Below are 27,504 nucleotides of genomic sequence, written 5' to 3' on the forward strand. Positions count from 1 at the left end.
CTCCTATTTTTATAAAAATAACAGCGAGAAAAATGTTATGAACACATTTAATGTTATGATTATTATACATAAATTATTATGATCAGGAGGCTAAATTTCACTGTTTCATATCCGATTACAGTGATTCGTAATAAATAAGTTAAAATAAAAATAGTAGAAAAAAATGTTAGTCAAAGATACCCCAGAACTGTTTGCATTCTTTAATTCTTTAAAATATCTAATTTTCTGCTTAATAGAACAAAAACAATTATGCAGTCAACGGTGTCCCAGAAATCTTAGTTGCAAACATTCTACTAAATATCTTTCTTTGTGTTCAACCAAACAAAGAAATGTTTACAGGTTTGAAACAACTTTGAAGACAGAGTTTTAATTTTTGGGTGAACTATCACTTTAATAAAAATCTACTTTAGATTAATTATACATTTTGTAAAAAAAATCAAATGGGATATTTTTGTGTCATTACACCTTTATAATTAAAGTTGCTACAAACGGTTCCTAAAAGTGATGCTATGGAAGAGCCAATGTAGGGTTCTCATAAAAAACATTTCTTCTTTTATTTTTTAAGAACCCTTTTGCACTATAAATAACCACAATCTACTATAACGAACCAACTATTTAACCAAAAATGTATCTTGTGGATTTGCTTGGTTGGTTTCACCCCTTTTGCTAAAATGCTAATTAATTGACATGTTTTTTCAAAATGGAGCTGTATGTGCATCATTAAAACTTACACAAAAAGCAGATGCAAGGATCAGTCATGATGAGTATCTTGGAACAAATCCACCTTGAAGGACATTTGTCTCTCATATGCTCTATGGCTGCTGGATTCACAAAACATTCCTAAAATGAAAATAATGCTTAACTGCCATAATTTTTCTTAAATTCAAAAAAACTTCTTGAAACAGTTCTTACATTTTTCCAATCAAGATTGATTTTCAAAGCACATGTCATTTTATTCTAATGAAAAAAATGAAGCTGTTCTTAACAAAATACAAAAACACTTCTGAAGAAGGAACATTCTTACAAACAATCCTATAATTTGCCTTTACAGTTTAGTGAATCCGGACCCTGGGCCCCTAACTCCAGAGTGTTCCCGACTGCTTGACATTATTGGCTGCAAATTTGTTTATTTTTGGCGTTTTTGCCTGTATTTGCACAGTTTTAGTGATAGAGAGGACAGGAAGCGAAGTGGGAGAGAGAGAAGGGAGTGGGTTCTGGAAAGGACCACAAGATGGGAATCGAACCCGGGTCGCCTGATGCGCAACTGCGCCACGTGTAGGAGCACTGCCCATGAGGCTATAAAGTTAACTTTTTACTATCAACTCCGACATCCACAATTGTTATAAGAAAAACAAGTCATTTCTTTTACTAGAAAGACACATTTATGTACTCACACATACATTGTAAACCATTGAAGCCATATTTTTGGAATTTGAAATTTAATAGTCCTTAGACATATATAATGGGACAGTACACAGCCCACCCTCAATGTATCCTGTAAAAAAAGAACAAGCTCTCGGTTGAGGGTACCATGAAAGATAAATAATGGTAAAAGAACAGAGAAGCCTTTCTATGTAAACCATTCTCTCAGTTCAGGTTTGATGGCATGCCTACCAAGAACTAAAATAAATTTATACCAACAATGTATACAATTTAAAAAACAATGAAATAGCAATATGAAGATAAAATTACACTTTGTACAAAAATAGATAATTCTCTTAAAATGCATCTCTTTCATATCATGTAGTCCTGTGATGGATTGGTGTGTCACAGGAAAAATGATACGGATGAAAGACACATCAGGATTGTAGCAGATGTCAGATAAGATGTGCCTGGCTCTTCGATGCAAAACCTAACTCTGTTTAAATAGTCAGTCCTCCAATCCCAGGAGGGCTTTACAACGAGCATTCAGCATATTTTAAACATGCTGGTTTTTTTAAGAAATTAAGGGCCGATGATGTTCATTGAAAATTTTAGAAACACAGAACATATCAAAGTCCAAGAACTTCCCTGACGGCTGACTGAAGTTTTTCCCTGTCGAAGCATAAGAACACATGACCGATAAACTGATAATTCCTGTAGCCTATTACAATAGACTTTATAAGCTGTTTGTGTATAAACGCATACATAAAAATTAGGGCTCTCACACGATTAATCGCATCCAGAACAAAAGTTTGTGTTTGCGTAATATACACTCACCTAAAGGATTATTAGGAACACCATACTAATACTGTGTTTGACCCCTTTTCGCCCCTATTGCCTTAATTCTACGTGGCATTGATTCAACAAGGTGCTGAAAGCATTCTTTAGAAATGTTGGCCCATATTGATAGGAAAGCATCTTGCAGTTGATGGAGATTTGTGGGATGCACGAAGCTCCCGTTCCACCACATCCCAAAGATGCTCTATTGGGTTGAGATCTGGTGACTGTGGGGGCCATTTTAGTACAGTGAACTCATTGTCATGTTCAAGAAACCAATTTGAAATGATTCGAGCTTTGTGACATGGTGCATTATGCTGCCGTAAGTAGCCATCAGAGGATGGGTACATGGTGGTAATAAAGGGATGGACATGGTCAGAAACAATGCTCAGGTAGGCCGTGGCATTTAAACGATGCCCAATTGGCACTAAGGGGCCTAAAGTGTGCCAAGAAAACATCCCCCACACCATTACACCACCACCATTATTGCATTAATGAGAAATTGAACAGGTGTTCCTAATAATCCTTTAGGTGAGTATGTCTGTGTACTGTACATATTGATTTGTATTTATAAACACATACACATATACATATTTAGGAAATATTAACACTATTTCAATTCACCAATAATTTAAATTACATATACAATTTTTTTTAAATATAAGTGCATGTGTTTATTAATAAAAAAATAACATGCACCGTACAAAGACATAACAGTAACAAATGTAATTGAGACTAATTGTTTGACAGTCTTAATAAAAATATGCATAGTAGACTGTGCACGTGTGACATGTCTGTGGACGTTCTGCTGTGAGGCCTGGTGTTTGCGATGTAGTGATCAAATATAGACTATTGCCATAATGTGCTAAATTCCTTAAATTGCTACTACACGGCATATTTGTTTTTTCAAATTTCAATAATAGCCGTTTTAAATGCACTCTATAAAACTGGTTTAGACTGGCTCAATCTGCAACTGAGGTTTAATGCATCAATACCAATGGCATTGTGAAATGTATCCTTATTATTTACACGACATAGATGAAAGATACTGGACAACAGAACCCCAAAATACAACAAATGCATTTGTTTTTGCATTTGTATAAACCTGAGGGCTAAGAATGGTTATTTGCATTGTATGTCGAGCCCAAAATCGGTTCATGTTGCGTGTCATTCATATAGCACGTGAGTTCAGTTGCAACGTCACAACACATCCAATAGGGGGCAGTCATAGCACTTCCCAAACCCTGCTGTTCCCTGAGGCCAGACTATCATCTGGATTCCTTTAACTCCTTGCATATTTTCAAATCACAAACCCCCACTTGCTGGGAATTATAAAGATGATATACAAACATTATTGAAAATCTTTGGAAATCCTTAATACATATTTATGCTGAATTATAGCGGCAAAATCGTAAAGTCTTCAATACTTTTTTACACGAACCCAACAACCAGTTCATCCAGGAGCACACCTGCTTTTCATTCGCTGTTATTCACATGTCTTACGAAAAGAAAAGGACTTAAACAATAGCCGCACAGCGTGAAGTTTCTTCCTCACGCAGACAGACTCGCATCAATCTGACGTGTCAACACCTCTCGAGAAACTTTCTGTAAGTGCCTGGAAAAAACAGCTTCGGTCCCGCCCTCACATCAACAGAACGGTCCATGCTGTTAACACTGAATCCAATGGCACACACACCTGGACAGTGATGTCTTTTTAAGGACAGCTGCATGAAGAAGTGCATCTGAGGTATTGAGGAACTCGAAATGACTGAGAATTCACAGCAAAATGTGGAGAGATGAGGCGGTTTGGCTGTGTACGGTATGAACTCAACGGAAAGCAGAGGTAGACCTCTGTAAGGCAAAAAACATGGATGAGGTTTTCAAAAAATGCATGCAAACCAACAAAACAAACTCTCTTGATCCGTCCGGTTTGTACTGTATCCCGTAATGAAAGGGTTTAGTGTATTACGCAACGCTTTTGATGTTCCACCAAAGGTTGAGTTACTAGCAGTTCAATCCTCCCCTGTGAGATGTGAGATGTTTATCAGTCAGGACAAAGCAGTCTCCGTCGACATGTGTGCTGTGCTGGCCTCTTCTAGTGTTCTGTACATAAAACTACACCCTCGGCCGCGGCTCTACAGAGGCCTTCTGGGAAAGCTTTCAGGAGAAAAAAAATCATTCCCTTATGTCATTTGGTGCGGCGCTTCCAGCATTTCCATTAAGAAAGTGTCGATGGGCGTGTCTCCGATCAACTTGAAGAAGAAGAGATGTTCCAGACACTTCAAGCCGATGGATCGCAAGGCGGGCAGGCGCAGTAAGAGTTTGGCAAATCTGTTCAGATTAGAAATGTACACGTTTGGATTAGCACAGTTTGGGAGCGCTTTGTTTATTGTATATTATTACTATCCATCTATAATCCATCTATAATTTTTAATATGAAGATTAAAAACTCAGTTTTCCACTGTCTGTACTTCATATGTGATTTTGCTGTACATTACATTAATCTATTCTTTTAAGAAACAGGTGAAATAGATTTAATAGTAAAACATTCCTACTGCCCGTAAAAAAAATTAACCATGCGCTATAAGAGTGCAAATGTACTAACCATGCGTTTACCATTTGTACAGTTTTACTACACATATCATGGTTAAACATGGTTTCTGTAACAAAACATCATTTGTGGTTACAGCTCATAACAAAAGTTTAGAAAAGAACTTGATAGAATTCTCTGTTTTGTTTTGTCCTTTTTATTCTACACCAGTCTTATATCATGTGTGCATCAATATGTTTGATAAAAGACAAATTTATGTACAGTATACCTTCCAGGTTGATCAGGGTATTTTTGTTTACAGTAGGCTTCTAAAGAGGCATATACTCTTTCCCGTAAAGCTTCCACCTCTGCTGGATTAGATAGTCCTTTTGAATCTAAACAAGAAACACAAAAACCCCAAATTTATCGGCACATCTGATAAGCAAAAGTTGTAGAAAAGGACACGCTGTGTTGAGTTCAATGAAAATATATCTTGTCTTGTGGGTGCTGGATATTTGTAATCTCACATCGGTTGCACTGGTTGGTAGATAAAGAAGTAAAAAAAAAGGAGCAGTATTATCTTCTTCACACAATACCTGTTTATACACAGTTTATGGAGTGGGAGTATTTAGTTATATATACAATTAAGTTATTATATACAGCAAAAAACCTTCTACAGATTTAATAACATTTTTTTTTGCAAAAACAGACATCAAGGAAGCATAACAGATTTAAAATATTGGTAAGACACATTTAATGATTTGTAAATAAGAACTGAGGCAATACAGATAAAACCAGCATTACTGGTTTTTTTCCAGTTTTATAGAAGTTTAATCTATATTTTGAACAGGCTTTTATTTTTACATATTTTTGTTTTCACTATAAACCCCATCACTCCTCCCCAAAAATTGTGTACAGTATATACAGATTTTCTAGCAAATTTTCAATTTTTTTTTAAATAATTTTACGGGAACACTGTTATTTTTACTATATATTTCTGATGCCCCATTTCTGTTTTACATTGTTCATGTTAATTTTTCTTTAATCTTTATCAATGCTTTTACAGTATATTTTTGAAATATGGTAAAAAAAAAATATTACAGAAAACACAGCAAATTTACTATAAAATAAAATAAAAGAATGTAATCTTACAGGAAAAATAAATTATTTTATAGAAAATTTCTGGTGTTCATGTTAATTTTTACTTATGTAATGTTTTTGTGTGATTTATCATTTTATTATTGGTTTGTTTATTATTTATAATGCAATGCATTTGAATTAATGTTTATTTCAGTTTATTTTAGTGTAGTTATTCATTTTTTGTTATTAATGTTATGTGAATACATTTTTACGGATAACTATTACAGTGTTAATAAAATAAGTTAATTCATAATACTTTTATTTGATTCATAAATAAATATAGATAAATATCAATTATTTAGTCAAATAAAATAACTCAATTATTTTAGGGATCACGCTACAACTTCAAGCATGTTTTGTGGAAAAATTTCAATTGGTTGCTCAACATAGGACATGATGTCCCACTCAGTCTGGTATAAAATCTGTTTATTCATAGTGTAAGGGCAAGAAATCAGTGCTCATCACACTCTACAGAATTTTATGAGAATTTCTGTTAACTCAGTCTGACCATCCCAAAATCTGCAGAATCACAGACTGTTTTATAAAGTATTGTAATGTCATCCAACATTCAATCAAACTAAGATGAGATTTTATATGCTTTAACAAGACTTGTTTTTGTGCCTATGCGTGTGTGTATAAGCATACTGTACATTACCATACCTGGATTGAACAGAACAATGGCCCGCAGGCATCCAAGTTCAGTCTTGTCCATCTGCATGTCTCTCATCTTTGACACAAGCTCCGTCAGCACTCTGTAAAAACAAAGCCACTAAAATCTTTACGTTCACAGTCAACTCTGGCAGTCTTATTCATGGTTAATTTATTTCTCCAACATACCCGTACAAATGCCAGTAAACGTTCTGCAACAAATCACACAATGAATCCTAATATTTGGCTTTCATATCGACTTCGAAAGTCAAAGACGCTACGTCCTATAAAGACACATTCATCTTTACTGTAGACTGAACGTGTATTGTGTATTTCATGAGTGAGGACATCACACAGCCGGTGAAACATTATCACACAGATACATAAAACTGCCATATGGCTTAATGTAAAAAAACAATCAATCAAGAGTAAAATGTGGAGGACGTTTCCATGATGCACGGTCTAATATCATTATAGGGCTTATTTTCAAAAATTCATGTGTGTTTGACATCGTCAATAGTGAACGATGAAGGTTTCTCAGTGGATCACAGAACTGTACCAATCTAAACTGAAGTCCCATTTAATTTAGAGCTCTTTTCTTGGGAAATTTGGACATTTACTAACCTGTCAAAGATAGCTCCCACGCCGGCAGTCTGTGCGCTATTTCTATGGACGTGAAGGCCTGTCGCTAACAATATCCCGTCTTTCACAGCTATGGAACGGTGTGAAAAAGAAGCTATCAGGAGTTCATTCCATCCTATTGGTGAAAGAACACAAGCACAAGAAGTTGCATAAACAACCACGGTTGTTAAAAAGGATCAATACATATTTTTTGTGTTTGAGTGCTGGACTTAATCAAGGTTATTTTAGTTTACTTAAATTAAAACTATGAAACTGTTTTTGTTTATTGAAATCAAATAAAATATTGGCCTAAAAATATTTGGAAAAAATAACGAATAATTGAAATATTGCCTCAGAGATAAATATAAAATAAGTTCAAAGCACTAAAATTATAATAACAAACTAAACAAAAACAAAATATATTGTCTATATATTACAAATCTTCTATGTCTAAATAAACCAAGAAAAAAATGACAACAGTGTTTATAAACAAAGTTGCTAAATATTTAACTACAATTAACATAAAAACTAAAAATCTAAAATTGAAAGCTAATTTAAAATTTAATAAATATAAATAAAAAATATATTAACTCTGGACTTACTTAAACATATTTGACTACATATGACTTCAATATTGTAAAGACACGTAGGCTATGTAAAATAACCTGTTTCTAACATTTAGCATGAAGCCGACATGGTTAAGGTTATAGTTTACTAAAGCGAAAACTATTAAAACAGTTCTGTTGATTGAAATCATTTTAAAAAGGTAAAATAAACAAACAAACAAAACATTGCCCCTGAAACTATGTTGTGGTTTTCTATGCATTTTAAGCAACTCTTTTAAAGAAATAAAAAATAAAAATAATAAATGAATGTTTAACTCAAACTCCCTCACTGTAGCACATTTCCATCCTTTTAGGCATCCTGTTCATGTTCTTACTCTTGTGTAAATATTTATAGTAATGGATTAACTTTAGGTTCAAAGCATCATTAATATTTTTTAAGGTGCAGAGTTTAAAAAGTGCCGTATAACATGACACAAATGCTATTTTAATAGTGACATTTCCAGACGGTGATACATCTTTACAATGTCTTGCACAACAGTCCCCTTTCTGGATTCTGAATAACACACACTGAAACAGAAGGACTGTTTGAGGTTTGCTTGTCCTCAGGCGACCCACAGCCTGCTGAAATAAATGCAACCTGTGAACAATGAGAATGTTAACAACAATCCGGCCTCTCATTCTCTCTCAATCTGTGTAAAACCCATCACCCTTAACAGAATAAAGACTCTCACTACGAGCTAATGAGATGGAATTTCTTCTTTAATCGATGCTTCGGCCTAAGCCAGCTTCAAATGTATCTCTGGATCCATATAAATGCTTCTAGAATAGATTGTAATGCCGCATAACCATGAACATGCTCATTTTATTAGCCGATATTGCTTTCAGATGTAACTCCATAGCTGGAAGAATTGATGCGATGCTAACACGCGGCGTCAGGTTGATGTCTGCAGGAATCAAACAGAAGTCTGTGTTTTAACTGACGCACCTGCTCGCAGGAGGATGACTTGATCGTCCAATGGGAGGTCAGAAAAGGTAGGTATCCGCTTGGCCCATTCCACTAAGGTAAAGAGCTGCTTGTCAGCTGCCTGACAGATGTTAGTTACAGGGTCGTTTGGCTGCAGAGAGAGAGAGACGTAAAGACAGAAAGAGAGATAGAAAGAGAAAAACGCAAAATAAGCAAACTGATCTGATGATCACATGATCTTAATTCCTTCTCAAACACAGTTATGAAGAAAAATGGAGAGCAAGCTTAAGATCTTAACAAAAGTCCATGTGCTATGAAAGGCCATACAGTTAAATATGAACTGAACGCCATTCACATGGAGAGGAGAGTGGTGGATATTCTTCTCTCATGGATGTCATTTCTGCCCCCGATGGAATCTTTTTATTTCCTGTTTAACTTTTATGGAGGGTCACTATGAGGTAAAGGAACTTCTTGAAAAAACCCAAACTCTCCGGCCGCAGAACAAGTGCTCATGATGCCAGCCTCTGCATGTCTTGTTGTTGTAATAGAATAAATCGAAACAGAACACTGCTGAAGCATTGCCTTCATCTCAGTGCTAAAACTGTTCCTCATTTTAAAACTATCATTACAAACAGCAAAAAAAGACAACAGAGGATACATAAGGCAAATGGAGATTAGCTTGTTTTTCCATCTTTACAATAATCAAATTAGAGCTCCATTTCATCGGAGAGGTCAGATGCAGAAATAGCCATTTGTACTAATAAAAAGTACACTAAGCAAATTTTAATTAAACTTAATGTAGAACGCATAAGAGTAACAAAGTAACTTCATACTTTAGGTGTAAAACTACAAAGCTAGTTTATACAACTACGTTTTTCATTCCACATTTTTTCTGTACGAAAGTACACTTTGAAGTATACTCTCAGTACTGCTAATTTAGTTTTTATAATGTATATAAAAGCGCAGACTGATATACAAACATACGTTTCGGTCAACATGTGTCAAATTTGAAATACATACAGTAGAGTGCATAAAAAGTAGAGTGAAAGTATTTTTCATTATCTTAGTTTAAGAGTATTAAGAGTATCTTAGTTTATATGACAACGATGGAGTAGAAATAGGGATGTGGCGTTGATGAAATTTTCCCACCGGTAAATAGACGTGTAAAAACAGCGGCGGGGTTTGCTGTGGGGTGGTCGAAGATGCAGCCGTGCGCATGACGCAATTTACTGTTAGTTTTGAATTAGAGGCACTTTGCTTTAATAAATGGAGGTTTCACAATATTTCTTAATAAAAAACACACAAAACTACAAAAAAGTATAATGACATTTGCTCACAATCACAGCACACCTTAAGCAAAAAATAAATAACATACGAAAATAACAAAACATTTACCTTATTGTAAATATCTTAAAATAAGATATATTGTCATCGCAATTAAATGTATGCAATGACAAGGAGAATAAAAGCCATTCTCTGCTAAAAGATAACAAATGTGTATTCTTCACTTTATATTGCATGTAAAAATATTTTGTTGCTTTACATAAGTTGCCGATATTAACAAAACGAGTAATCACGGCACACTTTGTGCAACAAACAAATAATAAATAAGAAACTAACAAGAAAGGAATACGAAACGTTATGTTTATGTTAAATAAATGGCAAAGCAGTGGCTTTTGAAAATTGGAACAAACATTTAATTAAAACTGAACTGGCTCTTGATGACTGTGCTTACTGTTTGACAATTTCTACTGCATGTTCTTTGACAGAAAAGCCTCCGCCATCATCTTGTCAGACAGCACTTCACTCTCCTCACATGATGGATAAAATCTGACTCCTGCTGCTGAGACTCTTGATCCGTTTATGCTGAATGCAGCAGCCGCGCTCAGACATGCGACTGCAGTTTGGTCTTTAACTAAACATTTTATACAAAAAAATCTAAATGACGATGGGGGCGATGTTGCTGTCGACAAGTGGTGTAATCTGTAGACAGGTTGACACAGTGGGTCACCGGTGACACAGACTATCGCAACAAGCCTAGTAGAAACCTGAAAAGTTAGTGTCTGTACATTATTTCTGATAACAATCAAAAGAAACCGAGAAGAACAGTTACTCAGCTAAACTTGTCTCTTAAATTTTTTAATTTAGACTGCGCGCCATACCAAGCTATTAACTAAATTAAATAAAATATAAATAGTTATTTTATTAGACACAAGCCAAACACAAACCGGAAGTTAACTGGGGTCAGGCGTGTGCACGTCCGATGAAACGGTCTATAAAGAAACACTAAGTTTTATTTATGTGACAATTAAAAAAAAAAATAGCACTACAGGTTTAAAGTTTGGCGCATGTAAATAATGTGTATCTTCTGGTCTCAGTGGTGCAGTAAATCTTCTTTTGCTGGAGAAATATAAATAAGTATGTCACATAGCACAAACGCTCACAACTGGAGGCTGCCATTATTGTTTTGGGAATACTCGCGTACAGACTGATAACGTGACGATAACACTGTCATTTTCAAAAACTTGCACTTTGAGCCTCGTTTTCAAAAGTCTGGGTTTTCAGTCCCCCAAAATGTCCGAAGGAGTCCTTCGATGTCAAATTGCATAGTTGTGTAGAGGAATCCAACCATCCACTGGGAGCAACTTGAAGGCTGATCTTAAAAATAGCCTTAAACATTCACAAACAGAACTACTCGCTACTTCTTCCCCGGACACTCTGAATCCTTTTATAAGATAACCCCCTTTCTTTATGTCTGCAGGAAAGTTGGAAGCTCTCTTTGGTCTTGACATTCATTAAATGATTGTACTCGCCGAGGTGCAATTGTGAGGTATAACTCAAAAGCGGCCCATTTCAGATGAGCCAAATGTTCTCCATAAGCTGAATGTCACTTTATGATAGAGAGTGATTCGGACAGAGATTGGCTTACAGAGTTGGCAGGCATAGTCAGGTTGGCCTCCACGTAGGTTTCGGTCTTCGGTTCCACTGCCAGTTCGGCTTCCAGAATCTTCTCCACGGGCATGTCCTCGTTGGCACAGCTGCTGAACTCGCCCTCGCTCCTCTCCTTTCCCCGCTGTCGTTCCTCCTGAACTGCTGTACATATAAAATTAGAACCGTAAGGCAGCCGGTACCTGTGAAGCTAGATAGTAAAGTTTGAGGGCAATTTCTATTTTGGTTTGACAAAGTTGGGCCCGAATGCTTTAGGTTTGACAATTTCTAACATCATGGTATTAAGCGTGTTGTTTACATGTTTCAATTTTATTCTAGAATGAACACTCAAAAGCAAGCTGACTGGGCGTTTCCAACTTTAAACATATTTATTCCTGTAAACTCAAACATTGTATTTGTTAAACTAACACATGACAACAAGGAAAGGGTATCCCATTTTTATGGAGTTTGAATCCATGTTTGCATGGTTTAGCAAGTTGCTAGTTGGTTTTAGCATGCATCTGGCAGTTTTAAGCTTATTATAGTTTGCTAAAACTAAACCTATTAAAGCATTTCTGTTTATTGAAATTAATTGAAATTTTGCCTCAGGAATGAAACTGAAATATTATTAACACATTGAAAATAAGCTAAAATTAAAATAAATCTAAACTAATAGCAACATAAAATTAAAAATATAGCAACATAAAAAAATTGATAAAATTAAAAAAAAGATAAAAAAAAGATAAAAAAATTAAATTAAAGATAATTCAAATTATTTCTTAAACTACAATACAACTGTAACAACTCTAACATAAAGCTTACATATTTTATCATGTTTTTAAAATCAACAAAAAAACAAAAAAATATGGCTCTCAAACAATTAATCCTGATTAATCGCATCAAGAATAAACATTTGTTTTTATAATAATACTTGCCTGCGAACTGTGCGTAGTAATTTTGCATTTATTAAGATATACATATACACATACATTTACAATACATATTTAGGAAATATGTACATCTATAATTTTAATTATTATAATTAAGTAAATATATAAAAAAACATAAATATATACAAATTTTTATATTTTTCTTGAATATATGCATGTGTGTATGTGTTCATAAATACAAAATAAATAAGGACAGTACACAGACGAACAGTACACAGACGAACAGTACGCAGTACCCATAAACACAAACTTCTGGACGCGTTTAATTGTGATTAATCATTTGACAGCCCAACTAAAATATAAAAATGAAAGGTCATTCAAAATAGTATTAAATCCACAATAAAACTATAATAACTCTAACACAAAGGTAACATGTTTTAGCATGAAGCTGGCATGTATTAGCCTATTTCAACCATGCTTTGCCAGCATAAACAGAAGATCAGTAAATTGGCTTCGTCAAGCCAACAAAACAATATCACATCACAGCTGGTTTTGATTTTTGCTTCTTATGCTACATGTTTCTTCCATGTACAAGTACATACGGGCCCATTATTCAACAACATCACATCAAGGATGGTTAATAAAGTTAGAGGTCAACCAAAGTTTTAAGCAACGTTAAAAGTAAAATATATTCTGCATTATAAAATATGTATATTTTATTTGGGTATCGTCCAATGGGAACATAACCGAGCAGAATGAACAAGCTACTATTCAGTCAAAGTCACGGGCAATAAAACTGTCCCTCTAAAACGCTCGCTCAAGTGATTAGGTATGCAGACGTACACACATATATGTATGTGTGTGAGCGTGCATGCGTAGATCATTATGACAACGTATTGGTGTGCGTGTGTTTGTTGTATGTTTGTTGGGTCTGGCCGAGGGGCAAAGCCAGGTTGAAACCCACAGTCAGACCAATGTGGTCTGGAGGAAGCGGAACGTTTCTGCCTTCCCTTATGTCTGTAAAAGCCCTGTTTTATGACTCTCTCTTTCTGTTTAACAGAAACCACGACCATAAGGGGAATTCTCGAGCGAAGGCGGCAGAATGCCGTAGAGGTCAGCTAAAGGATGGAGCTTTACTCAAGGAGTCGTCGAGAGGTGAGGCGATACAAGAACAGAAGTTATTTTAGCCTTATTGTCCTCAGAGAATTGAGAAAGCAGTTGTCAGGTTTCCTCAATCTGTGTGTGTGCTGGGGGAATCATAAATCTACTTCATATCAAAATCATTTCATCCTACAGTTGATGGAAATGCATTAACGTTGTTGAAATGACCAGCTCATTCATGAAAACGTATAGACTGTTTACATTGTTGAACTCAGTGATGTGGGTTTATAACCCAAATCGATCAGTGAAAAAAAGAATCAGCTCACCCTCTCTCTTCATTCCCATGGCTAAGCACTTCTGATATCGGCAGTACTGACAGCGGTTGCGTTGGCGCTTGTCGATCAAACAGTCTTTGCTGTCCCGGCAAGTGTACGTCAAGTCCTTCCTCACCGTTCTCTTAAAAAATCCCTTACAGCCTTCACAGCTGTACACCCCGTAGTGTTTACCTGTGTCATACGTTTCAATTAATAGAAGCCATTTTGTTCATCCCACTCAATACTGTCAAAATACAGAAACACAAAAATATACAACATAGTAAATAAAAATGAAAGATGTGACTTTCACATCTGTTGGAAGGTCATTTTCACAAAAGTTGGTTATAATATTTGGTAAATAATATCCGTTAAATTAAACATTATCTGATTTATTGCTTAAGACACAATAAATGTATATGTAAAAAAAAGAAACAATTAAAATTGAGCTTTTACTTCAAATAAAATTCTTTGATTGTCTTTAGTTTCCTTCTAAAACGCTTCACACTTTACTGGATATGAATTTCTCCCTGCACACCTGAAACAGATTCAACCCTGTTATGCTTGTGAACCTTTTAAAGTTATTTTGTTGTCCTTCTGACATTATTTTGAAGTAATGACATTGTCAATGTCTCAGTTCAAACAGATGGAAGTTTGTCTAAGAGTCTTTATCAGTATTTAGTTATGTTTGCACTTACACTGACCTGATCGAACTCTGTTATGTGGAAAAGTAGCAATCTTTTTTCACGAGGCACATTTCCTTTTTTCATTCAAATGCAATATTGACTGTAAATAATGTGGTGAGGTGCAATAATATTTACTGGGCAGTTCCAGAGTTATGGATGTGACATTCGCAGTCAAAACTTGAAATATAAACTCTCGGAGAACATATTTATTACCCACGTATTGAACCATCTGTTTATATTTCCCCAAAGGCCGGTTGCTATGTCCAGACAAGAAAAAAATATCAGTCTATACAACACATGCTTTCTATTAAGATGAGGGAGATATATACTGCGTTGCATGCATTATGGATGTGACAAAAAAGGTACTTGTTTTGAGAGGATGAATTAAAATGCACAAACCAGAAGCAATAATACCCAATAAACAGAGAAGGGATGATTCTTCATAGAGCATTAAAAAGTATATTTACATTTTGGGCAGTTATGAATGTGACAATTCTGAAAGCGGCAACCTTGTATAAATGATTTTGTATTTGTATGTGTGTGTATGCAAATTACCTGATGAGCGGTCGCCGCAGATGGCACAGATGTGTTTGGTGAGGGAGAGGGACGTACCCATGGGCTGCGACGGGATCTTCATCACCCCGTTCAGACCCAGAGGGGGTTTAATGTCCTCCGAACTAATGATGGCATTCATGGGCGAGCTGAGCTAAATAAATAAACGCAGAAACCAGACTATTAAAAGCTGCTAATACAATTCAATATCCCATATACATATTCAATATGCATCTCTGTGCAAGCAAACTCAACTCACACAAACGTGAAAAGATTCTTCATGCCGTTTTTATGTAATTTCACATTACAATGGCTTGTGTATGAACGTCAGTCGCACATTCATTCTTAACTACCCATGACTGAAGTCACAAAAAGTGCAATGATGGATGAGGGGCCGACTGACACGTCTAAAGGAAACATTACGAAGAAAAGAATGTTCGCTGTGGTTTTCTTTGCTAAGAGTCAAGACATGGGACTAAACTCCTTGAACAAAAACAAATCGGAATGCAAATAAATCACCTTTAACTATTTGAACCACACATCATTCTGTGTTATTGACAAATGCATGACGTCTATAAATGTTTGTGTTAGTACGCATGCCCACACACATGTGGACCAGTGGTGTAGTCCTAACAAAAAAGGTGGTGTACTATACTATACAACATTACCACTACCTCAAACGGCCAAAAAAGATATACGTTTTTCTTCTAGTAACATGAAATTTATTACAGTTAAATACGCCATTTATTAATATATATACATACACAATAATATACATAATATGCATATTTCTTCACTTATGCATTAGTTATGAAGTTATATCATTAGAAATAAAATGGTCTATGCCAGTACTATTGACCACAATACAATATTTTTACAAAGCATCATATTACATACACAAGATTACATAAAAACATATGCAAGATTGTACTTGGTACAGAATACAGATGTAACTTTGTCTAAATAATGCTAGTATTAAAAGTTGTCAGATATTAAAGATTTGTGATGCATCGCAATATCATAAAGAGATAAAGCAGTGCAAGTGAAGCTGTAAATTCAGTGTCGAGCCGGAAAAGAAGAGAGTACCGACTGCCGGTAAGAACACTTAAAAGCGCTGCCAACACTGAAAATGACGCACTTGACGCAGTTGTTGGATGTTTAAGAGAAACTGAATGAAACAAAATAAGAAAAAGGTGATAAAGTTAAAGTGAAAGCGACCACAAAAGCTGTACGGATATGTTTTTAAGCAGGAAAACAAGTGGGTATAAGGAGGATATATGCTAATATAGATCTTCAAAAGTCGTGAAACGCAAACATGTTATGGAAAAAGTAAGCATACGGCGTATACGTGCGTATGGCCCCGACTACACCACTGATGCTTAGTACACGTATAGGAAAACAAAAGGACTAGTAAAGCATTTGTGAGTGTTTGAAAAGGAGTGGCATTTCTCTTGTTAGGCACAAAAAAACCATAAACATACCATTATGAACACACCTGTCCATGTCTGAAAACACGCAGACGCCTGCACATACATGCACATATAGTTCAACCTGTTCTACCGTCTGCTTTTGTTTTAATGCGACGTGGCCTTTTGTCTTTTGTTATGTGAGGCATAATCTATCTAGCTATGCATCCATCCCCACAATTTTGGGTAAACCAGAAGCGCAATATGTCTCTGGGTTCTTTCTATAGACCAGTGCCAAAGGTCTATTTCTCTCTAGACCAGGAGGCTGGGAGCAGATCACCTATATCTCCCCAAAGCAAGATGCATCTCAGTTTAGGCCAAATAAATGGTTCATGGTACACAGTCAAATGTAGAAACTAATTGGATATTTGCGTGCCTGTGTTTATATGAGGACTAGGCCTGGGTGTTAAAAAAGTTATTCTGACACATGCCACATGGCTAAGCTGCGGATTTTAATCGGCCAGCTCATTTCCCGTGTGTTCGAACCCTTACCAGGCCCCAACCGGGCTTCATTGAACCCATTTAGCATGCCAATAAAACACAGAAAGCCCATGTGGCACACTAAGGCCGTGTTTGACAACATGCGGTCAGAGATCAAGCACTTTGACAGGGCTAATGAGGATGAATAGGGGCCGGGGCAGGTCCAAGACGCCTTACCCCTCGAGCTCACAAGGCAGCACCATTAATATAAAGACACCCCCCCTTGATATGAACCCTGTTGTGGACACTAAATAGGGACCGTTGTTTATATGCCAAGCTAAACTTGATTTTAATGGGAACTAGGTTTCTTTCGGGGTAACGACTGAGCAGTTTACTACCGTAGGACAGGCGTTACGAGGGAATAAAGTTTTAGAAAAACTTCACAATAATATGTTTATATTGAGTAGAGTATGCTTTTCAATTCCCATATACGGCTATCTGCTACACTGAAGCTCTGATAAAAAAGTCTCTTATAAATATGTCTCTTTCATGATAAAATGTCTTTATTAAAGGGTCTGATTTGACGTGATCAGAGTTTAAATAAATGTGAGTCTGGCAAGCAGTCGGTGATTTCCCTGGGCCAAAGTCTGAGTCAAATCCTTGCTGCTTATCTGTAGAGATTTAAAGTTATACATTAATGATGTGTAATGCAAACACACACATGCAATGTTTTTACAAACACCAGTGCAATGAAGAGAAATCTAAACATTTATTCAATCAGTTATATTAACTACTGCTGAACTTATAAAGCTATCACATGCCATCATGTTCTTTCTACTTATTATAGATAGACAGTTTATACATTTTTATTTAAAATTTGAAATTAATGATTTATGGACACGACATGTGTTGCCGTCCTAAACATGAAATGCATTCTTCGACATGCCCTTAGTGTACAGTCAATATTAATGAAATCAATATTATATTTTCAAAGAATGTTTACAAACATCAAGAATGTTCTTTTCATTATGTATAATTGTGTATTATTGTTTGTTTTGGTAGAAAACAGTACATCACAAAAAGACTAGCTGGGTTCTTACAGTCAGGGTCTTATTTAATAATTAAATGTTTTGGTTTCAAGCTATGACACCCTAAGGAAACACTTAGAAATCAAGACTTTTTTAATTATTTTTTATTTATTCTTAATAATATTAATAAAATAAAGAAATCAGGACTTAAAAAATAATAATAAAATAAAATGAAGAATTATTATTGTTATTATTTTTATTGTTACAGGATATATAATATTATTAATATGTATAATATTTTGATATTATCAAGTATTAATTATTAATATTAAATATTCAATGTGTTTATATATCTCAAAATGATTTACCCATGTTTTGCCCACGTATTACTGTGTTCATATACTGCAGGCCAATCAGATAGCAGCCATTTAGAAAATAATCAATCACTCACTATATCACAACATTATAGGACAACGCTTCAGCAAGATGTAGAGTTTAAATATTCTCACGGAGAATAATTAAATGTTAATTTATCCAACAAGTAAAAGATAGCTAATCTCTCTTGCTCAAAGGCAGACGTTTGCTTATCTTTCCTTCAATTGATTTATTATTTAACTAGAGAGAAATCAATTAAGCTTTATTGAATCAAAGTGCTATCATGTCATGTGAGAAAATTCCTTACATTTATTTTTAATTCCTCCACTTATACATTTCATCTCCCCATTGCCAGCATAGTCCCAAGAAACAAATAAAAAATGAATTTGTACTTCTATAAAGCCTATATATATATATATATATATATATATATATATATAAAAAACCTATATTCTAAACCTGAAGAAATAGTAAGTGCCACAGCATTTTGGTCTTCTGCCTAATATTTTGGATGAAAATATGTATTGTGCTGACTACAACCAAAATAAATTCATAATTAATTACTGATCATTTTGTCCAGATTTACAAAATAGCGCAATTTAAAGAAGGCGCCGATGGGAGTTAAAATTTCTGTGGGTGATTTACTTAAAAAACACAGGCGCAATTAATATCATTCCCATATAAACCAATGCAATCTGCTAAACGTTGCGCAAATGAGCGTAGATTAGTGATGCTGATAAACCGCGGGATGGGCTGATTAATTGATAAAAATGAACATTATGATAAATTGCGGTTGGGTCGCGGGGGGATAAGATAAATTATTAATGCTGAAAATATCAACAACACTATATAGAATGTAAAAGTAAAAAAAAAAAATTCCCAGGCATTTTACAGTCTCTCCTCAAACTGTGTGTTGTGAGAAGAATGGCTTCACGCTTTCACTCTCCCCTGCAATTGAATCCTCTTTTCAGGTTAAATAAAGAGCAATGGCTGATTATCAGTGTAACCATACCTGTTTAACCATACCTGTCAACATTTGGATTACAGAGTCCCTGTCTGTTTGCTTGCGATTGCTCAGTCTCTGGTTGGGAGAGCCACAGAGTGCGTCTGTGCACTGGGACAAATGATGCGAGAAAAGGGACAGATATGTCTGTAACGCACACTATAAACGGTCCAAAAACCAAATAGGAGAGATGGGCGATATATTTTTAACAGAGTCTTACGGTGACCTAAGAGCTCATTCGCGCATCACTAGCGGAGGGTTTATGTTTTTTTTTTGAGGGGGGCATTAAATAGAGTTGCAAATAACCGTACAATGACAAGCGCAAAACGTAGTTAATCGTCTTGTGTGATTCATTTAAATACCCCCTCCCATAAAGTTTGCGTCTGAAGAGGAAACTCCTACAAATACATATGCAATATGGTCAGTCGCAAAAACATCTGTGCCCACGCCCTTACATCGCTAATTTTCACTGCGTGTCTTTAGCAAAACTTTAAGCGTTGCTGCAAGCAGTTAGTAAATCCGGGCCCAATTTTCTATTATTTTCCCATGTGGATATAAAATATTAAAGATAGTTTCCTGTAAACCGAATGCAAAGAAAACAATGTAATCACTTTACTTGAAAACATTAATACTTCTTGCATGATGTCTCATCAAATCTTCTCAAATTGAGGTGGAATTAACATCAATCCAATAACACCACAAACACTTTACACGCAGTTCCATTTTCCACCAAATATACGCAGCTTCAGCACCTATGCATCATTAAATATAATCCAATCGTAAAGCATACGGATGCTGAACTAATTAGATATGCTGTGCATACAATATTGTGCACGAAAAGATCATTTCACACACATTTATTAAACATCACTGAACTCTATCTCTTTGATTTCAATATATTAAACACTGCAGATAAACAGCTAGTAGTGTGTGTCTCTGAGCACCGTACGGTTTATCTCATCAAGATGGTTTATCTCCTTAAAAAGATCTTCATCGTCTAAACTAAGAAACTGCTTTTTGAGCAGTGTGTTATTTAAAAAATCATATGCAGACGGTCTCTGGCACCACTGCAGATTAAAATTAATGTTCTGTGAACGAGCACATGATCATGTCTCATGGAGGCATGCCAGAAAATCTCATTAAGACCTATTTTTTCTATCCACCACTGAACTGTCTGATTGATGAAATGAAAAGAGCAAAGATTTAACCACGCGTTTGAGCAAGAAGTGCACAGGCAGACTCTTTTTAAAATAGATATTCAATTTCCAGATGACATTAGATTAAGCTTGTGTCAGTTTAGCCAATTCAGCATGAAAATTCAAGTGCGATACGCTCAGTAAAAGTACACACTGAAAACATATCGATCAACTTCCTCGGAAAGAAGAAAGTTCACGCTATGAAAGTGAAGCACCCACATCAATTCAAGGTGAAACTGTTCATTACTGAAGCATATGCTTTTGAGGACAGTGATGTCATACCTGCGGACTTAGGCTCGGTCTGAAGACCATGCTGTTGGAGGACGGGCCGCCACTCATGGAAGGGTGTCCCATGGGCGAGCTGATGACGGGGAAGGGTGAGGGCAGGCTGTTGATGGGCGAGCTGAGGGTGCTGATGGGCGAGTGAAGCTGACCCGGGCTGGAGCTCACGGCGGAGGGGCTGAGCAGTGAAGGGTGGAGAGAGTGACTGCCGATACCCCGATGACCCATGGAGGAGTTCAGAGGGGACGACAAGAGCTGACCAGAGGAGTCTGTGGGACAAAAAATGACGATGACATACAGAATTGAATTGAATACAAAGGTCTGCTGTTTTTATTTTTAAGTCTAGCACCCTTACACACATCTGTTCATTCTTCCATTTGTACACGTACTGAACGGAGTTTTCCTGTTGACAGTATATACTCTTGGACTTCAGGAAAGGCGTGCTGACAAAACACAGATGGTCTAAATGACTTATCCTGCATTTTATTCTACAGTTACAAGAAGTGTAAACAATTGTCATTTTCATATGCACACGGCCGCAACAGCGCACATGTCAGGGAAACCTGACGTCAGAGCAAATACTGTTTTGAAACATCAGCCTCACGCTGGTTTGTTTTCTCACACGGTCTGTGAGAGGCATTCGTCACTCTGTGTGTTAAGAAAAAGTTTGCAAAATGATATTGTTTTTTTTTTTGGAGGGCTTGTCTGGGAAATATTCCTTACAAAGAAAATACACTCAGTGAACAGGTTCCTGTCTTTGGAGCGCGACTAAAATGTTTTCATATGAAGAAACTTAGTGCATCAACTATATGTGACAGAACCAGTCTTAAGTAGCACGGGAACATTTTTAGTAAAGGCAAAAACACATTGCATGGGTCAAAATTATCTATTTTTCTTTTATGATAAAAATCATTAGGATATTAAGTAAGGATCATGGTCCATGAAGATATTTAGCAAATTTCCTACCGTTAATATATCAAAACTTTATTTTTGTGAGTTGATGGCCTGCTACAGTACCTTTGATTAACAACTTCAATGGCAATTTTCTAAATATTTAGATTTTTCGGCACTCTCAGATTCCTGAGATTTAACTGGTTGTATATCAGCCAGATATTGTCCTATTCTAACAACTCATACATCAATAGAAAGCTTATTTATTCAACTTTTAGATTATATAAAAATGTAAATTATGAAAAATTGACCCATAAGCCTGCTTTTGTCGTATAGTGTCACATATTAATATTAAATTATATTTGAACCAACATCTCAAACTTATACTTAAACGATCAATCAACAAATATTTTAACTAAAATAAAATGTAGTAAAATACAATACATCATTATTAATCGTTCATTTTATAGCCATGTTTCCTAACCAGGCATGATGACAAGTTTGACAGGAAATCAATCAAGCCAAATTAAATTGAGAATGTATATGATTCAAAAGCTTTTAATTTAAAGCTGTGTGAGATGTTTAACAATATGTCAAATGAAAGAACAAAGTCTCGGCTTTTAAACAAAAGAAACCGTATTCTTCTATCTTCATTTGTTCGTTTTTTTATCACTCCATAGGTGTGGGTAGGTTTCTTCAAAAATGCATCATTTTGATTAAACAGTTAACATTTTTTGTCAAAGATTCCGTCCAGATTACACTCCGAACAATCATTAAAAACCACTAAAACAAATATACATTCTAGGTTCTGGGATTCTGTACTTTTTCCCAAAGGTGTGTAATAGTGCAAACAGTACAAACACTGATTGCCGTATTAACTCGTCTTTGGCGTGGAAGCGTTTTTTTTAAATGACGAGATAACTCGTCAATGGCGGTGAAAGAGTTCAATCAAGCAACCATTGAAAATTTATAAGAATAGTAGCAATAAGTCATTTGCATTAATGTATAAACCATTTTCATTGAATTGGTTGATCCAGATCGCAACAATTTCTGGGGTTACTTTTGGTGGGCCACTTTTCTAATCCATTTGAAGCATGAGAGATTCAATCCCTGCTCACTTACATCATATGGAATACAGTGTTTAAATACATTCAATACTCACATTTTGTTCTCTTTCAGTCAATTGAGATGAAGTACATTTTAAAGCGAAATGGCAAAGCACTGGTTTACAGTTTCACTAACAATGCGAAACCATGCAGACAAAAGATCACAGGAGTTACGTTAACACGAGCGCTGAAACTGTACAAGCATTTCAACATTTGTCAGCTTGGAGTCTCGCCAGGAATTCTTTCTGTGAACCCGAACCAGCCCTGGAACTGTCACACGCGTTTCTCTACGAGAACACATGAAAGCGATGAACGAATGTGTGCGTGTGACACAAGCGTATCTTAACCGCGCAGAGAGATCACACATGGCTTTATGTTTTCTTTCAAAAATCTGGCGGGAAGCCCGAGCCGGGCAGCTTTACTTGGAGTTTAATCTGGTTTTCTCACCCTATCTACGTGACAGAGTATGAGTCTGAAACAAATGATGCAGCTGACATCCAGCGATGTGCAAACACGCGTGTGTGTCTCTCTTTTGACACACCACACAAAAACACACACCTCTGGTTCCCTGCCAACATCTTATAGCCCACAGGGCTATACAACTTGTGGGCACAGGTACCACATGCAGACATGTACATTCACATAGATTCCCCAAAAGCGCACACACATTTCCAGAATAGAGATGGAAAATTCCCCAAGTCATAAACAGAGTGTGTAGGAGGCTCATTAGACACACAAACTGCGTATTTTCCCATCAGATGCATGCATTTATACAGGAAACTAATGGAAAACATCAGCGCTGCTATTTTGAGCAAGAGAACCTGCGGTTTTCTCCAAAGATGACCGCATGCTCACAGCATAGATGCAGCTTAAATCTTTTCTTCACGAGCTGTTTTTAGAACGGTAAACTTGAAATAGGTCACAACTAAAGACCTGGAATCTCCTTCCTTTGAATAACGACTTCTGTGCTTTCACAGAGTCAATAAAAAATGTTCTCGCCTTCTCACGTAAACACAATAATCTAGAGTCAGCCGCTGTATAAATACCGCTAAACGAAAAGTTTATTCAGTCGACACATACACCTACTCACTGAAATATAAATCAAGGGTGGGAAATAAACAAAGGGATGAGCCTCAGCTGAACGTATTCCAGCGAAACATGCTTACAGTTAATGAGACAGTGAGATGCAAAGCAGACACATGATTAGTCTGTGAATGAGGGATGATGGGAGGGCTGAGCAAACCGTCGGCTTTATCACAATGTAACACAGAGCCGGGATTCACAATTCGAGATTTCATCAATGCGTAATTTCACCTGACTTTTTCCAACCAATTTTCTTCAACTGTGGTTTATTCAATAAATGGTTTCTTTAAAGCTGCAATCTGTAAATTTTTGTGAGATAAAAATAAACAAAAAACGAATACTGACCAAGTACATAAAATGTAAATTTTTGGAAACTGTTTCCTCACCTTAACCTGAGGCTGATTCGCAACTGTATGCTTATAATAATAGTTTATATGTGGAGCTATCAGGAACAATTTTACAGGAAATGTCAGTTTGATGTTATTAGACTCTATCACACGTATGTAAAGTAAATAGGAGAGCTTGAAGTGGGACTGTATGCACTTCGCCAGTTTAATCTTTAGCGTACCATCATTTTGTCATATAATGTAATGCTTGTTTCGTTGTAATAATGGATGTTCATGTTTCTAATAAAAAAAACGCTTTATATTTCACATATTTAAAGTCTATTGTTCACCGCTGTCCGTCTTCTAACAAAACGACTGAATTTCATCTGGTCTATATAAAGTTCCTCTTTCCGAAGGATCTGATTGGTTAAGCTGACCCGGTCTGTTGTGATTGGTTCCCGGCTCAGAGTGTGTGAGTGAAGAGTTCCCACCCATACCATATCAGCGAGCTTCCGCTTCTCAGGCTGTTATGATTGGTCGGTGCCCCTCTCTGTGCATGTGTAGTCCAATTTTTTCTATGACGAGGGAAATGACACCGGAACGAATGGCGTCAGACCGGTTATATTATTTAACACTAATAACAGAAGCGTTAGTTTTACTTTTTCATTTTGGACCCGAGTTGGATAATATAACCAGCAGATTGACCAGGAGACATTTGCACGCAGGACTTCAAAGGATGTTTCATAGAAGTGTTTTAGAGGTAAGCGCACACACACACAATAACAGTGTATTACACAGAACAGCTTTCACAGCCGATGTTAAAGTCATGAAGCTGTTATTATTGGTTGGTTATTATTGTTGGTTATCTTAGAATGTGTGTAGCTGAATTCTTATTATCAGCTGTAGGACTGTGATGAAAGTAAAAGTAGTTTAGCGCGTAGCTCAGTTAAATGTGTACAATCTCTGAGAACAAAACACTACTCCAGCAGCTCTTTCTCTTCTCTAAGGAAGACCTCACCCCTTTTTTTGTATATTCCTTTGGGCGGAGGTTATTAAAAGCACTCAGAAAAGTGACATCATGTACCCGGAAGTAGAGGGCTGTAGTCCGATTCCAGCCATTCTCTGTAGTCCTTGAAAAGTGAATTCTCCTAAAGACAATATCTCACTTGGCACGGAACTTTAGGATTTTTCATTTTTTAGGTATTATTTGTGCTCTAACAGCAACATTACACACTAACTAAAGGTTGAAAAATAAGATCGCAGGAAACGTGGCCTTCAATTAACAGAAGAATCTCATAGACTTCAGAACTATTATCATATAAGTAATGAATCGACTTTTGGGTCAAATTTGTATTTAACATTATTAAATAAGTTGTTTGGTTCGTTTAGTAAATAATTATGTTGTACCAGCAATGTCCAAATACAGTTTTTTCATTGTAGATTCAAATGTGGTAATAATTTACACATGGAAATGTGCGCAAGAGAGTACAGGAACTCCATTCTGGAATTGGAATCGAAAGGTTAAGAATCGGATACTTATAAAATTTTAATTGCAGTTCCTCTTATCAATTCCTGTGTGCACATTTTCAGAAATGTACATTTGTTAACTTATCTACAGAAATACCAGTGAAAGCCCTAATGAAAATTAAACATATTTGACTATAGTAACCATAGTTTATCTATGATAGGCTATTTGTAGTAAAAAACAGTTCCCACAAATGTACCAAAGTTTCAATATAGTAAATACAGTTTAATCATGGTGTTTGTAGTTAACCTATAGTAAAATAAATTGTAATAAATCAGCTAAAACATAGTTGCTGTGCATATATACACAAAACGCTCGCAAAGGCTCATTATGTTCATAAATATATATATTTTTGCAAACCATATAGGTTAATATCTAAATGTTTTACTTCAATTTTACAACTGGGAATCGATAAGAATCAGAATCGATACAAACAGAATTTATAACATTCAAAGGATACCTAACCCTAAAAGTAACCTGCAGTTTTATATTTTAGACAGAGATGGCGATAGAGAGGCAAAGGACACTTAATGCTTCTTAAATTCATTTCTCTTTTTAAATCTGCTGCTTTTTATATTGCTTTCTCCGGCATAATTTGACATACATAAATTACACAGCAAAACTTTGTAGTATAATTGATGGCTATGTTTAAATCCCTCCTTAACCCTCTGTATAAGCACATTTAGAAATGTTTTCTCTTGCAAACACCGCTACAAGCACTGACAAAAGCCTGGTTGTGGGTAACTGATACAACAAGAGCACTCGATGACTCCCATGACTACTATCAACTACTCTCAATAAACAGGTGCAAAACAAAACACTTGAGCTAAAAGAGGAGTGAATCAGTCATAAATGCACACGAAGACTTCGATTTCCAATTTACTGTGTGCTTGGCAGGGCTGCAGGTTCATTTGAATACAGAGGAAGCATCTCTCCAGCTGAGAGTGGTTTTGTGGCTTCCCACGTTCAATCAACAGAGGGTAAATCAAACCTAATGCGTTTAATCTGACACTTCCGGGAGCACCTATTTTCTTCTTTGCATTTCCTTTGTTTTTTCTTAAACACTGGTACGAGTTCAATAACTCCATCTGTGCTGGAAGGTCCTGTCTCTCGCCCTTTTCCACTATTTCTTCCTCAATCTAATGTACTAATGCGTAAAACACTGTGCTTTCCACTTACTATTCCAATAAAGCTGCATTACGTAACATTCTAGGCAAGAAATGAACAAAAATCTGTTATTAAGAAAGTAAATACAATTCCGTGTCTTCCTTCCTTACTCTGATCGACAACAGTAAGCTTATCTCAATAAATGTCAGTTTGACGTCATTTAATTTCAAGCCAAGAAAAGGTAAATATGTTAAGCACCCTACAAATTTATGATCAAACAGAGATGGCGATAATGAGGAAAACGTGTATGAGATTGTTTTTGGCGGACCACTGAAATCTTGAAAATGTGACACATTCAGATTATCACTACTGAAGAAAACATACGGCTCTATCAGGCAAAACAATATTTTAAACAAGTGGGCACAATGATAAAAACAATAACCCGTCTTCTGAAAGGCTATCAATTCCAAACTAAACCTCTTAAAACCAAACCGTATTTCACTCTGGGATTTCCAGCTCAGGTTTAATCACAGTTCACACAACATCTTTCAAATCCAATC

The 27,504-nt window shown here is 35.9% G+C and overlaps 1 protein-coding gene across 1 annotated transcript in view; it reads right to left on the reverse strand.

Moving 5' to 3' along the window:
• Positions 1–451: 451 nt before the first annotated feature.
• The window catches only part of rxrab (retinoid x receptor, alpha b), a 51,042-nt gene continuing 23,989 nt past the window's right edge, over positions 452–27,504 (reverse strand). Inside the window, 10 exon segments of the mRNA XM_056745597.1 lie at positions 452–4,530; positions 5,019–5,124; positions 6,530–6,621; positions 7,142–7,274; positions 8,690–8,819; positions 11,598–11,761; positions 13,914–14,093; positions 15,140–15,290; positions 20,907–21,020; positions 21,022–21,175. Coding sequence (XP_056601575.1) covers positions 4,383–4,530; positions 5,019–5,124; positions 6,530–6,621; positions 7,142–7,274; positions 8,690–8,819; positions 11,598–11,761; positions 13,914–14,093; positions 15,140–15,290; positions 20,907–21,020; positions 21,022–21,175 — 1,372 coding nt within the window. The 3' untranslated portion in view covers positions 452–4,382.

The sequence above is a fragment of the Triplophysa dalaica genome, chromosome 4 (genome assembly GCF_015846415.1).
Source record: "Triplophysa dalaica isolate WHDGS20190420 chromosome 4, ASM1584641v1, whole genome shotgun sequence".
Lineage (NCBI taxonomy): Eukaryota > Metazoa > Chordata > Actinopteri > Cypriniformes > Nemacheilidae > Triplophysa > Triplophysa dalaica.